This window comes from Drosophila melanogaster, chromosome 2L (genome assembly GCF_000001215.4).
Source record: "Drosophila melanogaster chromosome 2L".
Classification (NCBI taxonomy): Eukaryota; Metazoa; Arthropoda; class Insecta; order Diptera; family Drosophilidae; genus Drosophila; species Drosophila melanogaster.
In genome coordinates, this window is record NT_033779.5 from 11,432,313 (window position 1) to 11,447,584 (window position 15,272).

The 15,272-nt window shown below is 44.2% G+C and overlaps 1 protein-coding gene across 2 annotated transcripts; it reads right to left on the bottom strand.

Annotated features, from left to right (window-relative positions):
- Positions 1–1,998: 1,998 nt before the first annotated feature.
- On the bottom strand, positions 1,999–13,302 carry salm (spalt major). Of its 2 annotated transcripts, none has more exons than NM_001298914.1 (4): positions 12,716–13,302; positions 4,104–7,939; positions 3,904–3,980; positions 1,999–3,612 (listed from the first exon to the last, which is right to left on the bottom strand). In NM_001298914.1, the coding sequence occupies exons 1-4, from the start codon at positions 12,864–12,866 to the stop codon at positions 3,609–3,611; spliced, it is 4,068 nt and encodes a 1,355-aa protein (NP_001285843.1). In that variant the 5' UTR covers positions 12,867–13,302; the 3' UTR covers positions 1,999–3,608. The 2 variants fall into 2 exon arrangements, with proteins under 2 accessions (NP_001285843.1, NP_723670.2); NM_164966.3 differs by having other exon boundaries at positions 3,900–3,980.
- Positions 13,303–15,272: the final 1,970 nt, after the last annotated feature.

Genomic DNA, 15,272 nt, shown 5'->3' on the forward strand with positions numbered 1-15,272 from the left:
CATGTAACCATTTATCACATATCGACGGTACAAAAAAATCAGGAAGCGTCGTTCAATTAGTTCCAAAATTCCCGCACCCGCTGATATCATTTCAATTGAAGTTTATTTATGAGCGCCGAAAGTCGAATTCAGCCCACTGTAACGATGATGATGATGACGTTTGGAAGCTGCGATATCAGAGGCTGAGACGATGGACCCATGAGCTGAGAACCAAACTGAAGCCCGGCAATTTGTGCAATTTTTCTTGTTTAGATTGTTTTCGGTGTTTGCGTTGTCGCCGGGCTGTGTGTTTGGTTTTTATGCCTGCGATAAGCCCGCACACTGCCCATAACCATTCTCATATTATTTGTAAGGATTTTTGCATTTATTGCCAGCGCTTTCAAGGATTTCCCAGCCCAAAACAGAGACCCAAACCCAACACCAACGCCAATCCCAATCCGTATCCGAATATGGCTGCAGTAGTTATCTTAATAGTTATCAGGCGATTGTTGTTTTAGTTTTACTGCAGTTAGTGCGTGGATCGGCCACTTTATTCGCCAGTTAAATTTGATGCCATTTAACGGGTTGCGGCAATGGAGACGTTTGCCCCCTCGTGCGGTAAATCCATTAAATTGCCCCAAATTAAACTAAACTAAAGTAAGGAAGGGAGAGAGAAATGGTTGTGACAAAACTGTTGTAAATAAACTGTTGGAATGGGATCAGCAATTACATGCCCCGAATTAACATCCTCGTGGAACAATAACTCAGTTCGAGCTGCAACTGCAACCCTCCGTCTGCAAGGGTTGCCCATATCTCGAGGTGCTTTCCTCATAACGAATGTATCTTCAAGGTGCCGGGAAATGCCGCTGACAGATACAGGACTACCTACAGCAGATCCTCGGTGAATATTCCCGCTGACAGAGTGATGGAATGGGCGGGATGATGTTCCTGATGTCCCATGTCCCGATCCCAAGTTATTCCCTCATTCCTGTGATGACAGTTTGTCAGTTGACAATCAGCAAGTTGGCATATTAACCGTGCTAATTACTCACCGACGGCATAACTCTGTCATGTATCCGGCAGATACGAAAGTGCAGCAGATGTGACTCCTAATAACTGAGAGAAGAAAGGGCAAAGGAAGAGTCTTCAGCTCGGCTTATAAATTCATAATGGGAGGGTAATTGGTAAGGTATACAAATTTTATAAACATGTAACCCCACCAATCAGACATTTCTCCTAGCAGTTCAGTTTACTTATAACGGGTAAGAATGTCGTTCTACTCACACACAGATATTATTCGCTAATCGAATTTGAAACCTAAATTCCATTGTTTTATGACCACCTGGTCGGTGTAAAGATGTAAATGACATTTCTAAATCGAAACCAGTTCAAACATTCATCACAGCCCAGTCGCACAAAAACCAAATGGGCCACGGACCACAAACAAACTGGCGGACAAGCAATACCAAAAACAATAATAATAACCAGACACACTCAGAACTCAGCGGGTGTCCGTCATTAAAAAGATGACAAAGCGATGTCAACAGGAAATTTTTTGATTAACGACTAAAATGCCAGAGAGCCAAGCGATCGGGCTGTGCGATCAAGACGCGTTGAGTGGAATCGAAATGGAGACAAAAACCAACAGAAACCGAAATAAGAAATAAGTTAACCAGAAAAAAAAAAGCTAACGATCACAAGCAAAGTCGAAACCAGGCAGCAAAAATTTGTTGAAGGTAAAATATCAATTTAAAAGGCAATAAAAATATTTCATTGCTGTGGATCAGATCAGGCTCTGGCTGGCCTGGCCGCATCGATACTCAGTTTCGATTTCGAATTAAAAGATTATGACGATAATAAACTTGACTAATCATTTTTATTACAGCCAGCCCCATCTGTTACCACGAAAAATCTCGAAAATCGTTTTCGGTTTTTTCCCAGAACCCCAAAACGAGATGCAGAGATACAAAAATCCGAAGATATCCGTAGATCCGAAAGAAAACTCGGAGACGGCTTATTAATTTTTCATAACTTAAATACATATATTTATTTGTTCTTCTCAATAGATTCACTTTTATTTGCATTTTTTTAGTTTCTGTTTTTCGGTTTTGTTTTCGCTTGGGCTTGCGTAATAAATTATGAGACTATGCTTAATGCTTACGAACAGAGTGGGATACATTGGCATCCGTGTATAATTTAATTGTGGTAATCAATACATGTACGATCGCTCATAGACTTACTTATCGCTAGGGGTTAATCCTTCCTTCCAATGAAGTGAAATTAGAGTGTGAGGCTGTGTGTGTGTGTGTGTGTGTGTGTGTGTTTTGTGGGTTTTGTGGGTCGGGGATTGTCCCCTCGGCTAACAACTAAATTAACTATGAATGTTAGATATCTTTTGTGGTTCTTCATCTGTGATATGGAAAGCATTTTGCTGGGGCTTCGATTGGGGGGCTTCGATTTCCCCCGGCCACTGCAATCGTAATTTGTATTTCGTTTTTTACATTTAATATCACAATTTCTCATATATATTTTTTTTTAGATTTTTATTTCGTTTTTAGCTCGTAACCCAAACTCGAAAGCAAAGCGTTTGGATTTCGAAATGTGTGTGTTTTTAATGATAATATAAGTGTGTGCGAGTGTGGTGTGCTTATATACGAAGTATGTACAGAAAGTGGAAAATAAATCTAATTTACGAGTAGTAGGAAACAAAAGCCTGCGCTCGGCGATCGCATCTAAATTTATAGCATGTCATATTATTGCACATTCCAAATAGATTATTAACGTGTATGCGTATGCGTGTGTTTGTGTGGGATTTGGTTATAATATATCATATATATTTATATATACGTATGTACACATGTCTCGCTTAGGTACCTATTATTATTTTTTTTTTATTAGCATATACCTTAAGATTTGCTTTAAATTCGAATTTTGATTTTACTACGCCTTCACTGCCTGCTTCATCAGCTGCCTCGGATTCGGACTCGTATTCGAATATGGATACAAATACGAGTCCGGATACGGATTTGGATTTAGTTTAGATTCCGTTCTCAGTTTTGTGGAACATGAAACGCCATCAGTCTCTCCATACCAAGCAGCCTTTGGTTCCAGATCAGCAGATCTTTCGATTTGTTTAGCTGGAACACAAATCGCTTTTGATGCATCTTTGGATACGTTTCATGATCCCACCTTAGTATGGGTGTACGTGTGCTCGGCATTCCCCCGTTAATTCCCCGGCTAGATCATAAAAAATTGTTTATGAAAGGCCCGAGCCCGGGAACATAATCGATCATCGATCAGCCCATTTTGCAGTTGGAAACTTTTGCACTTTTCGCTTGGAACAACAATCAAGTAATATTTTTGTGGGCAACAATTTATAAATATAAAGATTTGTGTACACGACCGATCTTCACCGGACTCGTCACCGGCTCCTTCTTTCTCCCCCTCATTTCGCTCTAAAACTTGAGATCATTTGGTTGCGAGAATCGATTGCATCTTGACTGGGTCTGGACTGCGATCGCCAAACTTTTTTCCGGGAGTCAAGTGATCTTGATAGCGGATTAAGCCATCTGGATCGTAATCGTGGTAGTGTAGAGTGTTTACTTATTCGCGATCTTCGTTCCACTCACTCATCTGCAATGGGAAAGAGCAAAAAGATGTGGATTGTTTAGTAAAAGTGAAATGATTAATGTATTTAATAAGATGGTCATTAGGGGCATAGGAACAATTATCTATAGGGAAGTATCTATAGTGTCTCCAAAATCTATAAACTACTGATAATATAACTTGTTAAAAGATGTAGAAATCATCGTAAAGAAAAAGTGCCATAAGAAATAAGAAGAGTTGGTAAAAGCAAACTAAGGGATTTATGAATAGGAATGAAAAGGATAGGACGGGATGGGTGATATTGGAAGACTTACATACTTTACGGCACGATTTCTGAAGGTTTCTTGCTCCATATCGCGGATTTTATGAGTTAGCATGTGTTGCTTCAGGTTGCCCTGGAAAATAAACGAAAAAAAAAGGAAATTTCCCATCAGTTTTCTGGTTTAAATTTCGTTTTAAGTGTAGGCACCGTTAGAAAACCCCCCAATAAATTCAGAATAGAAGTAACTATAGCTCACCTTGGTCGTAAAGCCGCGATCACAGATGCTGCACTTGAATGGCCGCTCTTTGGTGTGGCTCCTGTAGTGGATCTCCAGCGCCGAGTGGCAGGGGAATGTCTTGTAGCAGATGCCGCAGGTGGTGCTGCCGCGAACACCGCTGAGTGCCAGTGGGTTGAATGGAGCCGCCGGCATTACGGACTGGGCGATCTGGTTCATCGCATTGCACATGTTCTGGGTGGTGGCGGGGGGGAAGAGCGGCAGGTTGGGGAACATGCCGAAGGGCGGGCGGGCGCCCATCAACGGATTGGGCGGCGGTCCCGCTCCCGGTCCGCCTTCCTGCCGCTGATCGCGCGCTTGCGGCGGTGTTTGTCGCTGGGCCGCGGCTGCTGCGGCCGCTGCTGCAGCAGCTGCTGCGGCCTTTTGCTGCGCTTCAGCTGCCTCGCGACGCAGTTGCTCCTGGTGCTGATGCAGTGCAGCCATTTGCTGGTGATGATGGTGCTGCGCAGCTGCTGCCGCTGCCACTGCCGCCTGTTGTTGCATCAAGTGCTGATGCTGCTGCTGCAAATGGTGTTGCAGTCCGGGAGGCAAGCAGTCAATGCCCACGGTGGGCGGCAGGGGTGAGGTCAGTATGTTGGCGGAGGCGTGGCTAGAACCACTGGGACTCCTAGGCAAGCTGGGCGGACTGACTGGCTTCTCCTTTGGCAGGGGAGAACGCGAACTGGAACTCGATGTGGGGGCAGCACGGGGCGTCAAGTCCAGGGCTCCCTGAGAAGCCTCTGAACGAGCGGGCGAAGAGCTGCGCTTGATAACCTGGGATGATGCATGTACGCTGGGCGAGGTGGGCGCAGAGGTGGAGCCCACCGAATGGCCATGACTCGAGGCGGAGGAACGCGGTCTTACGGGGTTCGTGTTAACCACACCGGTGGCATCAATTCTCAGCTTTTGCTCGAACAACAGGGACTTGAAGTCATCACCAGAGCGCGATCTGTCGCCCTCCTGCTCGAGATTACTATTCGAGAGGTGCTCCGACGACACATCATCGTCGTAGTCCTCGCCGCAGTCCATATTATCATCCATATCGCCCTGCGACGACTCCGATCCCAAGGCGCCATTGTGGGCACCATGATTCGGACCCGGAGGACCACCTGGACCGCCGGGAAGAGCACCGAAATGGAAGGCAGCCGCTGCGAAGGGATTCATAAAGTGACCGGGCATCATCGAAGGTGGCGGGTCCCTGATCTCGGCCGCCTGGATTTGCTCCGGCGTCAGATCAGTGGGCTCACCCGTATGCAATCGGATGTGCTGCTGCAGGACCAGGGCATTCGAGTACTTCTTGTGGCAAACGGGGCACTGGTGGAAGTTTCTCATCGGCGGACGAATCTTGTGCACAGCCATGTGGGTCTTTAGGTTGCCCTTGGTGGTGAATGCCCTGCCGCAGATCCTGCACTTGAATGGGCGCTCACCGGTGTGGGTTCGGTAGTGCATCTGGAGGGCACTCTTGCAGGATAACACCCGATCACAGACCACACACTGATTGGGATCGCTAATCTTCTTGTTCTTCATCAGCTCCTTGAGCTTCATGGTCTCACAGGTGTTCGAAACCTCGATGAAGTTCTCCCACGAGTTATCGTTGCTGTGCGGGCGGGGCAGTAGTGCGGCCATCTCGTGCTTGATGGGGTTAAAGAACGGCGATCTGGCCATGTGGTGCGGGTGGTGGTGCGGTGGTGGTGGAACACCCGGTGGAAGTGCTCCGCCAGCGGGCGATCTTACTGGAGAGTGGTGTTCGGGTGATAGCATCTTGGCGGTGGTAAAGTTAAGGGGGAAACGCTCAGCGAAGAAATCTTCGCGGGGTGGCAATTGCCCCGGTGTGGGCAGGTGATCCAGGTGGGATTGCGAGCCCGGCGAAGATTGCGGATGCATAAGTGCGGCCGGTTGGATGGGCTGCACCACTGGTGGATAGCCCATGTGGCTGTGACGGTGGTGGTGCGGGGAGCGGTGCTCTGATGAAGGAGAGGGTGTCCTTCGTGGCTCTATGCGATGGTCCTCCTGTTTAACCTGTTCCTGCTCCTCCACACGCTCCTCCTTGATGCGCACCTCCAGGGGCAGCGGTTCCGGCTCGGGCTCTGAGCACTCTGCCATCTCCTGTTCATGCTCCTCCCGCTGGTCCTTCTCTTCGACGGGTTCGTTCTTAACCTGCGGCTCATCCTCATCCAATTGAGGCGATGGCTTTCTCAGATCCGTGGGCAACTCCTGAGGGAAGTATTGGTGCGGCGCAGCGGCTCCAAGACTTTTAAGGATTTCCATAGGCGGGCGATAGAGATTCTGAAGGCCAGGGAAGGCGGGCGGAAAGGATGCCGGAGCAGAGCCCAACGGGGGCGGGGCGGGGGAATGATTGGGAGAGCTATCCGTGGGCGACATTTGATCCAGCAGCGGCGGATGAAACTTGTCCATGTGCTCCGGAATGGGCGTGGCATTCATGGGCACATGGGGGAACTTTTGGGCATGCCGCTGAAAGTGAACCTTAAGGTTGCCCTTGGTGGTGAACCGACTGCCGCACACATTGCACTTAAATGGCCGCTCGCCAGTATGCGATCTTATGTGGATCTGGAGCGCCGAGTCCGAGCCAAAGACCTTCCCGCAGTACCTGCAGCGGTGCTTGAAGAACGGCTCATTGCGACCCTTTCCCTCACCCGATTTCTCACCGAAGGCAAAGTCGTCAGCCATGCTGTTGGCCAGGATTCCCTGCGACGCAGAGTCCAGCACCTCCTGGGCACGTTTCTGGAGCAGATCCAGGGAATTCGGCTCGGGCAGATCATCATGGTTGGTGATAATGCTGGAGGCCAGATCGGAACCGAAGGGCAGTGGTGTGTTCTCCATTTCCTTTAACTTGGCCAGCGCATCCTGCGCCGTATCTGCTTTGTGTGTGTTATCCAAACTCGGTCTACGATTTGGCTGGGATTCGTGATCATGCTCACGTCTTCGCTTCAGAGATTCAGCTGGAGAACCGGAGGACTCTCGCAGCGGAACACCAGCATTTATTAGATGCTGACGCGCTTTAGCCTCCGCCATTCTGGCCTCCGCCTTCTGGCGCAGTTCCATATCGGCGATGCGCTCCTCCTCCTCATAGGTATCTGTTTCCTGTTCCTGATCTTGCTCCTGATCCGCATCCTCCTCGGTATCCTCTTCCTGTTTCGCCTGATTGAGCGCCAGCTGCGACTGGAGCTGTTGGATCAGCTGGATCTGGAAGAGCTGCTGTTGCTGCAGATTGAAGAGGGTTTGCTGAAGGAAGGCCAACTGCTTCATGGCAGCCTCATTGTCGGCTCCATTGGAACCATTCGCAATGGTCTTGGCCGCAAACTGGGCAATGGCCATTTGCATATTCTGGATGGCCTCCAGGGTGACCGGAGCTCCCGCTCCGCCCGGCAGAGTTACCTCAGTCGAGGGCACCGCACTGCTGGGTGCCTCATCGGGCTTCTCCACATCCACCTCCACGTCCTTCTCCTTCTCCTTCTCCGGTGTCCTCTCGGTGGCCGCCTCCTCGGCACTGGCCTCCGCCACTGGGGAACTCGGCATGGAGCCACTGGCATTCGGTTCCCGCTCCTCGGAACTGGGCTTTGTCATCGCCACTCTGTTGTTGTTATCCTCAACGGGCTCTATCTCTGATTTCGCCTCGGATTTGATATCGTTCTCGAGTTGGTGGTCTGGTGTGCTTTGCTCTGGTATGCTCTGCTCTGAAGTGCTCTGCTCCTCGGGCTGCTCCTCCTCCGGCTCGGGACTTCGGCTGGGACTGGCCGTAGTGGTTGCCGTGGTCAGTGGCGAGCAGCCACCGTTCTCCTCCTGATCGCTACCGATGTCTGAAAAAACAGAAAACAACATTCTCAAATTATTTAGGATACGAGTTAAGTAAGCGCAATTCACAGCCTAACTATATTAGTAATATTGAGCGAAGCTGTATTTTTGACACTCAAATAAAAAGTTTATAAGATTTATGATTATGATTTTGATTTGCTAGCAAAACACTCTTTCTAACTGCACATGATTGAAATAAATGTCTTAAAGTCAATAATTAATGTAATAATTCCAGCTAATATCTAATCGCCAAGTTGTTCATGTGGAATAAATTTTCATGTTTTTCTTCGCATACCAAAGATGCTCATCGGATGCAGTTGTAGTGCAACCAAAATAGTCAGAAGCTGGTTGAGATTGCTGCCCATTTCCCGATAACTCAACTACCTGTTAACTGCCCCCTGCCGCCCGCTTTTTACCCCCTTCCCCCCGCGTTGCATATGACTTAATCGCCGGCAATTGTTCATTGCAATGCGTTAAAGTTGCAGCTAGTTGCTGCTGCTGTTGCTGTTGCCGCTGCCAACTGAATGCAATTACACTTCTTGTTGAAGCATGTGTTCTCTCTCCTTTTCCCTCAGTCGCAGCTGTTTTTTTGCTTTCTGCCCACAATTAGTCTCCAAGTCGATCGCTGGCAGTTGCAATTGTTGCTGTTGCTCGTGTTGCTGCTGCTGTTGGTGCTGCTGCTGCTGCTGGCCGACTGATGCTCACTTGTTGCCAGGTGAGCTGTCCAAAGGGGAGAAAGCAGTTGACAGCCGTTTGGCCTGGTCCAGTGCCTCTGACTAATTAATCGCGGCGGGCCTAAAAAGCAAACCAAGTCAAAGATTGGTCCACCAGCGACATCAGCAACACCAAAAGCAACAGCAACAGCATTAGCAATAGCAGCAACTTTTGCCGCACACGCACATAAAATATAATTTATGATAAGTCAGAGCCAACGAACTGGGGCCACACTCGTTCGATATATATAATAAAACATATTTCTGCACAAATCAAACGAGTTGGGCGAGTTTTCTGTTGTCTGTTTCTGTTTTCGTCCACAAAAGACACACAGCTACAGACTGAACTACAGCTACAGCTTCAGATTCCGATTCAGATTCAGATTCAGATACACGGATGGCGAGTACAAAAAAAAAGATATGCAGATAGAGCGCGCCTGGTCACTATCAGCGCCATTTGCATATCGATCGCATTTATATTATTTGTATGATTACTTTTCGGTACAGAATTCATTTTAAAGTTCTTTTTTAACCGCCTAACATTCAATTAAAAACGCCATTTGGCCGGCCTGCAATTGCAGTTCAAAAACGAAACCGCTCGACTGGAGGAGTTATGATTATGATTGCTGATAAGTGAAGTGTATTTTAATTAATTGAAATTAATTATAATGTTGCCATAAACCTTTCAAGCGGCGGCAACACGCAAGCCGAAAAACAAAACCACTTCCAATTATGACGAACATAAAATTGTCTCGAACATGGTTAAGTCATTTTGCAATTGGTAATAAAATTGTTAAATTTACAATAACAATTAACGCAGCTTGTTTATTGTGTTGGTGTTGCCCTGTAAAGACAGGGAGATATTGCTCCTCGTCTGAGGCCATTGCCTTAGCCCCCGATTCGAATTCGATTTCGATGTGGATTTGGATTTGGATTTTGGTCTTTAGTTTGCCGTGTTTTAGTTCCTCGGATCGGAAGCGTGGGCGCCCAAACAAAATATCCAAACATTTAACTAAGTCTATATATATACCGATTGTACCGCCGCTCTGCCACCTAGTGTATGTGTGTGAGTGTGTGTATACGAGTTGGTGGTGAGCCGTTTAAAGATTTATTTTTTGTCTACCAGAAACGAGCGTATTTTGTTCCACTGACAACTAGCCAGGTTCATTCCGCCCGTGCTTTCTGTATTTGTATCTGCCAGATAAATAAATATGAAATTGTGAAACGAGACGAAATTATATATTTCCCATTGTTGAGGCACACAAACCGCTCCTATCCTATATAAATTCAATCGTGCAAGTTTAAAGGTGGATTAAGTCAAGCCATAAATTCGCGCCATGTCTGTTGGCTAAATTCGAATGAATTATTCCCGCTTCTCGTGCGCAACTAAATCGAATAAATCCCTCGTTCAGGAACGATTGAAGAGTTTTTTTTTTTTGGGGGGGGGGGGGCGTGCCTCCTGCGCCCTTAAATACTCATAATTGCTAACCCAGCCTGTCCATCAACTCATTAACCAATGTCAACTTTTTGGCACTTTGTGTGTTCAAATATTTTCAACAATATCGGGATGCAAATAAATTGTGCTTTGGTTTATTTCTGCTTTCAACACATTCATTTTTTACTTCAGATGGTGAGAGCTGGTAAAGTAAATTAATTGAAGTACATTTATTTCTAGGAATATGAAAGTATTGGCCAACGCAGCAAAAACCATTAAAATTTATATCTCGAATTCATTATACATCTTTAAAGGAAATTAAATTTTCTGTATTCATACCAAAAAAGTGCTGTTCTTGTGATTCGTTATTGGTCATGAAGAATGCAAGACAGATCGAAAAATACTCGGATTTAGATCATATTTTATCAATATTATCATTAGGTTATTGATGATTAGTACTTATCCCAAGTATACCTTCTCCACTTTTAGGTTACCTTCCCATAAAATTTCAATCAAGTCTGCGGTATTAATCTTCATCTATAAAAAGTTTAGCTATCACGACTTTCTTATATAAAATATTTAAGTTCATCTGTGTCAATGACATTTTTTCTTTCTGTGTTCTGAACTCGAAGTTCCCTTGGGTCCGTACCTTTACCTCGACATTTTTCAGTTCATTCCTCTAGCACTGACTTTTGCATACGCCTCGACTTTAGTTCTGGGCTGACTTTCAATTATTCCATCATCATATTCAATATGCAAATCGCTGCGAACCAACCGTGAGCCCGCTGGCCTGAGGTGAAACGAATGTTCAGCCAATTGGAAAATGTAAAATCAAAAACAGAAAAAAAAAGAAAGACATGCGAATAAACTACATAAAGTATACACAAAGTAAGCTAAAAAAAGAAAAAAACAGCGAGTGTGTGGCATAATTGAATAATATATCCAAGTCCGGTCTGATCGGATTTGGCTGCCATAGGTCACAAAGGGGAAAAGCGCAGCAATTGAATTCGCCATCAGAGTTTTAGGTTTTTCATACATTTTTAATAGGAACAGGGAAAAAAGTACAACAAAATCGCATAAATAAAAATAATTAAATAATTAATGCCATTAAGTTATGCGAGCGCGACTTCGATTACAAAGCAAAACGACACAAATTGATGAGCATTTCCATATTCACAGAATTGGCTTTGCACTGACCACATTGCATGTTAAGGTATATAGTCCATATAAATCATATGGAAATAAGCGCCAGCTCACTGCGAGTCTGCTTTGATTTTCATTTTTGCAATATTAATTTAATTTATTATCCCGCACTAATGAGTTAACATTTATTAATGCTCGATGCAGCAACAACAACACGTGAATAAACAGCTTATATACCTATGTATGTGCCGTCATATGCGGTGTATAAATAAAAATCGCGCCAAACGAAATGATGAAAAATATCCCCATCTTTACGCACACAGGAAAAAGTGTTTATGATTTTTTTTTAGGTAATTTTCAAAGCCTAATGTGCACTCACTTGATAAAGGCTGTGTAATTGCGGAATTAAATTGAAAATATACTTTATTTCATTTAGACAGGGTAAAGTAGGAAAGTTAGTAAAATTTGGCTTAATTTTTTTTTTAAATGCCATAACCAATATGGCCTCACTTCCCGTAGTCGTAAAATTCACTTAATACATCAGCCTTACAAATTTCAATAAATATAATTAAGTTCGCTGGAATGCAAATGTCCGAATATCGAAGCTTTCAAAATCAATTAAAGAAACACGCCTGCCGAGAGGCCTCCAAAAATTAAACATAACACCGCGTCCAACTTATTTCAGTGCCTTTCCCAAAGTTATGTATTTCTTCCATATAAAATGAGCCGAAGCCATATTTAAATCATATCGTTTTTAAGTTGCTCCATTAAAACGAAATCGATTTTTGATTTATCATAAAAAACAAGATCGCAAAAGGGGCGCGGGGAAATTAACCAATAGAAGCTGTTAACGTTTGAATTAAATCAAATCAGAAACTGGAAATGCAAAATCAAAGAAATATGGTTTAAATGTATAGATATGTCCATATAATCGGGGGGAAAACTGGTGCATTTCTCAATTTGAATATACCATTTTTTTTAGACATGATAAGCCATGCTCTTTTGAATTTGTATTAAATTGCCTACCTACGATTTCTGCCTCTGATGCCACAATTATTAATGTTTTTCAAGAAATGTTGGTTTCCACTTCGGAGTCTTATCAGTCAAATGGAAAACGGTTGTTAAGAAAACTTCAGAAAACAATAATGACAAATTGGTCAACTAATCTTAAATGGTTCAGTTATGCATACAAATGGGTTTCGTTTGGAAAATGTCGTTTTTAGGTTCCGCTGATGGGAAAATACTTTCTAATTTGCGGTTTTTTGTTTTTTTTTTTCTAGAGAAATGACAAATAGGATAACAAAATATAAAAGGCAGCCGCCAAGCTGTTGGTTAAAATTTTTTGACTCGACACGTTTTCAAAATATCAAATTTTTGTCTATTAGAAATTTCAATTATGTCAAAAAACATTTAAGACATTCCTTTCAAAAAGTTTTTTTTATTTCCCAGTGAATTTCCCAGTTTTCTTGGCAAATAGATTTTCAGCTCACCTTTGTCGGCGCTGCGAGCGCGATCCTTCAGCTGTTTGACAATGCCATATTTCACTGTACCAAATTGTATCATTTTATTGATGGTCTCCTGGTGATTATCCTTGAAGTCACTACGCATCGCACACAGAACGTTGGACAGGTGATTTTTCATCAAGAGAACTTTTAGTTAGCACTTTTTTGTGAGTGTGTTTTTGGTAAAGATTTTCATTAACTCAGCTTGATCATTGCACTATGTTTTTTTTTGGTTTATTTTTGTGAGGGAAAAAATAACTAAATTTTAGTTACTTGTAGCACTTTTGTGTTTTGCCGTCGGCAGTGGGAAACGCGTAGTACCGCTGGCCTTTGCGCGTGTTTAGCTAATTTATCGTATCTAGCTGTTGGCCAAAAACTATAGCTGACCGTTGATTGTCATCGTAAGTGGTAATTTTTGCGGCACTTGGGGGAAATATCTTGTGTAAATCGATGGAAAACTCGCCAAAAACAGAACTGAGTGCGCGTTACGCATACGCAACGTGTTACGAGTGCGGCACTGAGAGAAATCGAGTGCTCGCTGCGAACGTTCAGCAACGCGCGTCCAAACAAGAGTGACACAAACAATAACAGCCGCTACGAATAACAGCCGCCAGAAGTCGTCGGGCGCTCGGCTTTGTTCGGCTGCCTTCGTGAGCAACCGGTTTGCGTACGTGTGTGTGTGTGTGTTATTACATCCTGACAATCACTATCACTCAGCCAACCCACCTTGTGCTCACTCACACACGCATGTACGCTCTCCCGCTCGCATTTCATATTATTTTTCATATGCGCCTCTCGCTCGCTCTCATCATAATTTTTATTAAATTGCTGTTACTGTTACTCTTGCCGGCCCGCTCACTCCCTGGTGCTTTTTTTCCTTCTACTTTTGCCTCGGGATGCTCAGTCGCAGTCGCTGTTTTTACCTGAGAGACGTTTATGAAACTTGTTCGGCGAATTATGAGCTGCTCTTCATTACTCCCTCTCTCTCTTTCTCTCGGGCCATTTCGTGAATGAGAACATACAAAGAAGAAGCAGCGAGACTTCCTTCCGCCTTTTGCGGCTCACCTTTGCGCCATTGTTGTTGTAATGCCCCATCTCGCTCGCTCTCTCGATTAATAATTTATCATAATTTATGGGAGGGGGCTTCCCCCGCCAACGAGCCCTTGGCAGCCTGCCATCTCACTTGCTCTAGCGTCAAGAGTCTGCTATTTGTTGCGCCCTCTTTCGCTCACTCACTCACTCCCTCTCTCTCGCTCACCATTCGCCATCTCGCTCGGCAGCGCAGTTATGAGCGTTGTTGTTGCCTTTTTTAATTTCGGTTTATAAGATTTTGTGTTCTTCGCTATTGTTCGTATAAAACCCCCCTTTTTATCGGGGAATTCTGACTTGGGTGACTTCGCTTATTCGTCAGATTCTCGGCGTGTGTATGGGTGTGTATGGTGCTCCCGTGTGTGTGTGAATATTATGAACCATTCATCAAAATGATTTCTTTTTTTTTGGCTTTCTGACTTTTGGGCAACTCCCACTTCTTTAATTATTTTTCGTTGCCTCTCTGCAAATGAGAAATTTTTAGCATTTCAAGTCTAGGCATTAAGAACTTTCGTACCAGTTCCTATTTTAATTGCAAATGTTCTTTTGTCTGCCTGAAACACCTGGCGATACCAACTTTTTGGTTCCATTTTTTAGCTGCACAATAAGAAACACTTGGCAAATGAGTTATGATAGATTGAGCGTTTAATGTTAAGCTTTTAAAGGTTTCTTGATTCGATTGTGAGTTACCTTCAGGGACTGCTGATTTATATAAAAAAGTCAATTAAAGAATTGAATAATTTTTAAAGGTTTTGTTCTGTTTAAGAATCATTTTGACGATGTGATTCAAATAAATGGACTCTGGTTAAGTAAGCGAACTTTCTTTAAAACTCTTATGAGTGATGATTTTTTAATTAAAAGGCTGGGTTGAGAAAACGGAAATAAAAAGTTTAAAACATCAGTGTTGAGTTCTTAATGTCTTGTTAATGCAGCTTAACTTTTGTAATTTAAAAAACTCTAACCTAGGATCTATCATCTAGTTCTATATACTTACACCCAGAAATTGACTTTATTACCGAAACACCAGGAATGCGATGGAAACATCTGAGAAAGAGAGGGCACGAATGTCCTCGGGAAAAACAACAATAAGCTGAAATAAAAGGAGGCATTAATAATGCTGCTTGCGTCGGCGTCGCTGCTTCCAAGTGGGCGGATGTGACAAGGGGGTGGGACAGGGACTGTCATAAATTTTGGGGAGCGAGCGAAATCGGATGGGAGCGCAAATAAAATGCAGAAAACGGGAGGAGTAGGAAAAATAATACGTATTAAGAGGCGAAAGAAAGACGGCAAGTAGAAAAAAATGAGGAAAGGATGTTGAAAAGGGGGTGATGGGTTCGATTGCGAGAGGATGGAGTGAGGAGAGCCACCTTGCGCACCAGTAAGAAAAAGCCACCAGGCCAAGCAGAGAGCATGAGACAGTGTGTGTGTGTGTGTGCGAGAGAGGGTTTGTTTATGT